At 34.9% G+C, this 6,883-nt stretch overlaps 1 protein-coding gene across 5 annotated transcripts; it reads right to left on the minus strand.

The window, feature by feature from the left end:
- Positions 1 to 1,268: 1,268 nt before the first annotated feature.
- Positions 1,269 to 5,687, minus strand: LOC144289147 (olfactory receptor 2T29-like). Of its 5 annotated transcripts, none has more exons than XM_077857414.1 (3): positions 5,385 to 5,687; positions 3,955 to 4,002; positions 1,269 to 2,598 (listed from the first exon to the last, which is right to left on the minus strand). In XM_077857414.1, exon 3 carries the CDS (start codon positions 2,532 to 2,534, stop codon positions 1,572 to 1,574), a length of 963 nt encoding a protein of 320 aa, XP_077713540.1. In that variant the 5' UTR covers positions 2,535 to 2,598; positions 3,955 to 4,002; positions 5,385 to 5,687; the 3' UTR covers positions 1,269 to 1,571. The 5 variants fall into 5 exon arrangements, with proteins under 5 accessions (XP_077713540.1, XP_077713542.1, XP_077713543.1 ...); XM_077857416.1 differs by lacking the exon at positions 5,385 to 5,687 and adding an exon at positions 4,996 to 5,364; XM_077857417.1 differs by lacking the exon at positions 5,385 to 5,687 and adding an exon at positions 4,525 to 4,844.
- Positions 5,688 to 6,883: the final 1,196 nt, after the last annotated feature.

The raw sequence follows: 6,883 nt of genomic DNA on the forward strand, positions 1-6,883 counted from the left end.
TGATGCAGAAAAAGCATTTAATAAAATATAGCATCCTTTTTGATTAAAGCTCTCCACAGTGTAGGGATAGAGGGAACATAAAATCCATCCATGAAAAACCCACAGTGAATATCATTCTCAATGAGGAAAAACTGAGAGGTTTTCCCATAAGGTCAGGAATTGGACAGAGATGTTCACTGTCACCACTGTTGTTCAACATAGTACTAGAAGTCCTAGCCTCGTTAAGGAAAGGCAAGAAATTAGTATCTAAAGTGAGGATAACAAGGAGGTTCCATTGGAATATGTACTGTTCCCATTTGGTCAACCATCTCCTCTGCTCATGTTGTGCCTCGTATAAGACATCTTGTCCCTGAGAAAATTCCTTCAACTCAGACTTCAGTACTTATCTGAGGGTAACATCTAGTCACCATTTAAAAATGAGCTCCAAGGTCTTCTTTCAGTCCTCTTGGCTTGAATGCACTCACATATCTCAGCATAATTGATGTGTTCATATGAGCTGCGGCCTTTCCAAATCAACATCAAAGCATATCATACTTTTTACCACTTATTGAAATATACAACTACAACTATTCAAATTTATTCAAAATAGCATCCAAATATTATTTATATTTTAACAGTCCTTAGCTAATATCTTTATTATAATATATCATAAAATATTTATTGAATAAATGAAGGATAGACTATTTGGTGCCCTATTTGTTTAGTAAATTACGTAGTTAAACCCAACTCAGATGTTACCTCATGCAAAGAACCTTCCCTAAGTCTTCATTCTGCTCTGCATTACCATTTTCCCCACAGTCCCCTATGCAATTCTGGATTCTAAATTTACCACATGGTGATGACTATTACCTTCCACTATATGTCTTTAGGAATGGATCATGTAGAACAAGATAGGCTCCAATAAATATGATTTAATAATTGGATCACCTTAGGGATGGAAAGCCAAAGTGTGTGTTTTTTAGGATAGTGTTACTTACACAACCACCAAACAGATAATTCAAAATTTGTAAAAGTTGGGGGAGAAAGATATTTTGACTCTTTATTTGAAGTTAATGTCAGATTTATATAAATGTAGTAGAAATAAGAAAGTACAAAGAACACCTATATACTCTCTGTCTACTGTTAACATTTTGCTCATTTGCTTCATAATTTCTGTCAATCTTTATTTCTCTCTCAAATTGATTCAAAATTCCATAAATCTCTCTGTTTCTCTCTTTATATCTTATCAAAGATAACTTTAAAAAATAAGAACAATTTAATACCACCTCATAACCTTTACCACTCCATATTCTCATAATGTATTTTCTATAAGTATGTATATTCTCCTACAGAATATGTAATAATCAATGTCAGTAAGTGTAATGTCAGGACAATATGATAGTAAAATTCATTTTAAATGGGGAAATGGTATCTAATCAAAGAGCTTTGTAGTACACAGAAGCAATTCCTAAAAGAGGTATGCAAATTATATGAGGCATTATGAGATGAAAGTTTAAGAAATATCACTGGCAAAAGATTCTGGAGTTATAATGTTTGGAAAAAAAGAATGAAATAATTAATATAAAAAGTTTCTATTTTATAGTTTCTTGAAAAACAGGTCCCACATTCAACATTTTCTTCAGTGCTCCCATGACATTCTTATTCCTGAGACTGTAGATTAAAGGATTTAATCCAGGAGTGAGGATGGTATAAAAGACAGATACAATCATGTCCTTCTCAGAGGTGTGATAGGAGGTGGGGAGCATGTAGGTATAGACAGCAGCCCCATAGAAGAGAATGACCACAGTCATATGGGAAGAACAAGTGGCAAAGGCCTTCTTCTGACCCTCTGCTAAATTCATCCTGTGGATGGTGAGGAGGATGAAATAATAGGAGCTTGAAATGACTGTCACAGGGATGAGGAGCATGAGGACACAGCACAGGTACATGACTGTCTCATAAAGGGAGGTATCTGAGCAGGAGAGCTTCATTACAGCAGGGACTTCACAGAAGAAATGATGGATCTCCCGGGATCTGCAGAAAGGGAACGTCATAGTGATGGGCGTGAGCATAAATCCATCCACAGATCCCAGAAACCAGCAGCCAGATGCCAGTAGAAGACACAATCTGTGGTTCATGAGGACAGGGTAATGAAGAGGATGGCAGATGGCCATATAGCGATCATAGGCCATGGTGGCTAGAAGAAAACATTCTGAACCCGCTAGTGTCACATAGAGAAACATTTGCATTCCACACTCAGGGGCTGATATATTACTTATACCCATGATCTGGTCTATGAGCATCTTGGGCACAGTGATAGAAATGTACATTACATCCATGAGAGACAACTGGCTGATGAAAAAGTACATAGGAGTGTGGAGGTGAGCATCAAAATGTATCAGAAGAATCAGGACAGCATTCCCAGTTAAAGCCATCAAGAAAACTACAAAAATGACCACACACAGGAGAGCTGGGTGATTTGATTGACTGAAGATTCCCACCAGGATGAAATCAGACTCTCCAGTGTAATTGGCCATCCAGTTCATGTTTTTCATAAGGTTTCACTTATACCACTGAGAAGAGCTTTGGGATTAATGGTCAGTCATGGGATTCTTCCATCTGAAACAAATAAATATATATTTACTGAGACTGTGTATGTGAGTATGTGTTTGTTTATCCCAAACTCATTGTGCTAATCAGAGAAAGTTTCATGGAGTGTAGACATGGGGATGATTAATTACCTAATGTTTAGAATTTAGTAGGAAATGAAGAATTAAGTACTTTGAGTAAATATATTTGGTAACTCAGGCTGCAGATCAGGTGATATGATATTGGCATTTATCAACATATATTGGGAATTTGCAAAGATGATAACTTAAACACAAAAAGTGAATTATTGAAAGAAAAGATAAATAAAACTCCATGTTTAGGGATTTTGTCATACAAATCTAATTTCTCTCTCTGCTTTTAGAACCCAAATGGAATCCTACAAAATTATAGAATGTATATTTTATGTAAGAGGGATTTAAAAAGTAACAAACACAATTTGCAGAAAGTCTATACCATTTTTTTTAAATTCCTCCCATTCCCATAGAATAGGACTACCCAGTGAGGCTAAACTGTGTGGAGTGAGCCATACATTCCACAGGATATGTCAGAGTTCTCACACATGACTGACCCTTTAGAAACCTGAGTGGCATGGGGTAGGGATCTCAGACTCTCAGCTAACCACAGTTATAGATCTAGATTTTCCTCTACCCACTATTCCACTGTCCACTATACATAAAAGCAAGATAAAATAATAATTTTGACAACAGGTGTGGTTATGATTAAGTAATATAAAATAATGAAAGTGCTTTGAACATTACCAGTTAGAGAAGAATAAACACATAGTGTTAGTTTAAAGAGTTAATACTTACAGTATTATTTTTTGTAGAATCTATGTAAGAGATGGCTATCACTATTGTCTTACTATGTGAGATACCTCAGTTTTCCAGTTTCAGTATCTATCTATATATTTAAGCATTTGAATTTGATAATCTCTGAAGGTCTGAACACTTGTAAATACAGATTTATGTGTGTATATATGCTAATTTTACATGAATAAACATATATAATAAATAAAATATATAATTAATAAATAAAATATTGATAAATATGTGATGCATGCATAAATAAGTAGAAACATAAATATAAATATTTATTATTTTAACTCTGGTTCAGATCTCTCTGGAGAATCTCATCTTGTTTCTATCCAGCACATACCTCTCCAAGTTGCAATTACTCTTGTAATAATAAGTGTGAAGTGTGAAGGAGAAACCTGGAATTAGATGGTCACTGCTATTCAGCAGACAAGGTTTTCATTATTTGCCCAAATATCATCTGCTTTATGCACATAGAAATTAATTTTTCATGGAAACTAAAATGTATAAAGAAAAATTACACATCACTGAGATGTCCCTGACTGAAACTCACTGTTGAGTCCTGTATCTTGCTGCTGAGAGGCTGAGTTTCCATTAGACTCTGAAAATAAATAAAGTTAAATTAAATTGGTTACACTTAAAGAAGTAACAGTTACCTACTCTGGAACAAATGTATATAAATGTGATTTGAACTACAATTTAAAAACGGAGATTTAAACCTTTGTAACTTTCTAAAATTTCTGACATAGTAAATGTTACATTTAAAGAGCCCTTGAAAAAAGGAAAAGAGGATTAGATCCCCTTTCTGGGAAAATCTTACAAGTCCTTACAATGCAAGAATATTTCAAGGAGAATTTTCAAGTTTCAAATGCATTTTATACTTTTGTGTTAATTCAAAGCCTAATTATAATACTTAACTTATTACAATCACATGTTCTGGGGTCCTGAAACTGTGGGCAACATTGCAAATGATTCTGAAGCCTTAAAAATATCTAATAAGTCTAGAACACAATGCAACAATTAATAATCTTTCTATTAAATCCTACCGTTATTGGCAGATGAAAGCTCAGCTCTGTGTATCTTTTAAGAACAGTCCATTGGAGTGAAAAAAGCACCCACTGACCTAGTCTATATTTGTGATCAGAGCAAAGCAAGGACCAGCATGGTGAGTAAGATATTATGACCTTGAAGTTCTTTGCTGAGAGGATGCAGGGAGATGAGGGTGCTTGAGAGGGCTCCGCAAATCACTGATGCATTTTGATGAATAAGGATGACTATGATCAAACCACACTGAATAGCCTGACCAAGACACCTGACAGACAAGAGGATGCTGTCAGTACCATATGGGGAGACATACAGCCTCCATGTTTATTCTTGCCTTTCTCTATCCAATTGCATGAGATGAATGCAAACAGCTTTGTGCATGTTTAACTTGGAAAATCATTAACAGTGATGACAGAATAATATTGAATCTGTATTTGAAGCATTAAAGCAAACGTTGAATGCTGCATCACAGAGAGTATGATGTATTTTTTCCTTTTACAGATTAAAGAAATTCAAGTTCTTATGGTAATTGCTAATATAACAAACTAACCTGAGGATGAGCTCTACCTCAGCAGGAGTGGGACCAACATTCTCTAACTCTGCCTTATATTGGGGTATTGTCCTCTCTCAATAGTTTACAATTTTGATTTTAGGTCACAGATTGTAAGTTTAAACAAAGAAACATAAGTATGATTAAGATATTTGTTTCAGTGTTCTAACTACCCTAAATAATCTTCCTCAAGTTAAATATAGTTCCTTGTCTTATGCAAAATCACAGCCTTACAAATACACATTATTCAATTGTATAGAAATAATATTCATTATATTATTTCTTTTTTTTCATTATATTATTTCATCAGTAATTGGCAATTGAGATTCCATTTTCAAATATGTTAGAGTAAGTGTGCATTATATAAATAATTTCAAAAGGAATAGTACATTTCTTTTCTCAATAAAAGTAGATGACCACCACCACTGCTTTCTTCCAGCTGAACAAGAAGTATCCTGTGCCAGCCCCAGCTGCTATGGCAATGCAGAGGTACCCATTGTAGGTCATAAAGATGAGTGTGAGGAAGTAGCTGATGACCACCTGGATGATATGCAGCACCATCTCCAAGAGGTGAGGAAAGATCAGCATCTGTTGCCCAACAGTTTTGTGTGTCTCCATGAGGAAGGTTCCATTTGGTGCTGGGACGGGCATGGAATTATAGTGGATGCTGACTTGTGACTTGAACAGGCTCTCTTGGACTATCTTGAGTCCTTCATAGAACATTGCTAGAAGAGAAACTGTCTTGATGCAATTACTGTAAAGCTGAGTAAAGGGCTGCCTACTAGTACCATCCACAGAATTACAGAATCTAGGGGTTGTCCCTGTTGGAGGAACACTCAGCCCCTTGTTGCCAACAAATAGAGAACCCTCTGTGTCCACCAGAGAATTAGAAGTTTCAGTTTCTTCACTACTTCTATGGTATGGCTGTCTGAAATTCTGTTTCAGACTGTGAGGCTTTGGGCTTGGGCTCTAGCCACAAGGGGTTTCTTTTAAGGAGCTGCAAGGGGAGGGGATAGGGGTTACATGTTCATGTCATTTAATTTTGATCCTGCTCTCTACAGCTGCTTCTTTCTGAAGATACATCTAAAGATACAAAGTCTGCATTTGATATAATGCCTTAATCACTGAGTCTACAATTAATGTTGACCGTTTTAGATTGTAAGCTCCTGGAGAGCAGTATCGCTGTAGTAGAAATGTTTTAACAGTGTCATATGTAAAAGAACAAAATAAATATCTTCATTTTGTGATTCTAAAAAAAAAGTAGATGATAGGCAAAATAATTGCAGAAATACTGTCAAGAACTAATAACATGGTCAGAAGCAGAACAAGTCAAGAACAATAGTTACCCTTTTGTTCCTCCAATTTCATCTACTTGTCTGGTTGAATCCACCATCAGATGATATGGTAAGGTTCATCAGATGGACAAATGAACTGTGGCCATGTAAAGTTTATAAGAGAGGCAGAAAAATGACATCATTTCCTAGTTTTAATATGCCTCTTAGAGGCAAGGATAAGGTATGTCTGTTGATAAATCCCCTTGAGACTTTAAGAAGCATGCAGCTAAAACAGCTAAAAAAGCTAATCAATATTTTAGTTTCACTATTCTGGTTTTCTTCTCATGCCTTTAAAGGAAATATCCTTTTATTATTAAATGTAGTATGCATTAAAATCTTAACCAATATTTAAAATAATCTCAAATCTCTCCATTGTTATTTTCTGTGAAATATGTTAATTTTTGTAGTCTTCCCATTTTACAAAATGCATTTTTATATGTTATATGTGTATGTATGTTGTATATATATATACACATATATATATACATATATATATATATTCTTTTATCTACCAAAATTGGTGAAATATTCTTTTATTTTTTTCATCTTTCAGA

The sequence above is a fragment of the Canis aureus genome, chromosome 18 (assembly GCF_053574225.1).
Source record: "Canis aureus isolate CA01 chromosome 18, VMU_Caureus_v.1.0, whole genome shotgun sequence".
Classification (NCBI taxonomy): domain Eukaryota; kingdom Metazoa; phylum Chordata; class Mammalia; order Carnivora; family Canidae; genus Canis; species Canis aureus.

What these genes read in the sequence shown, in the direction of transcription:
- LOC144289147 (XM_077857414.1), bottom strand. Translation starts at nt 2,534, where the DNA reads ATGAAAAACATGAACTGGATGGCCAATTACACTGGAGAGTCTGATTTC.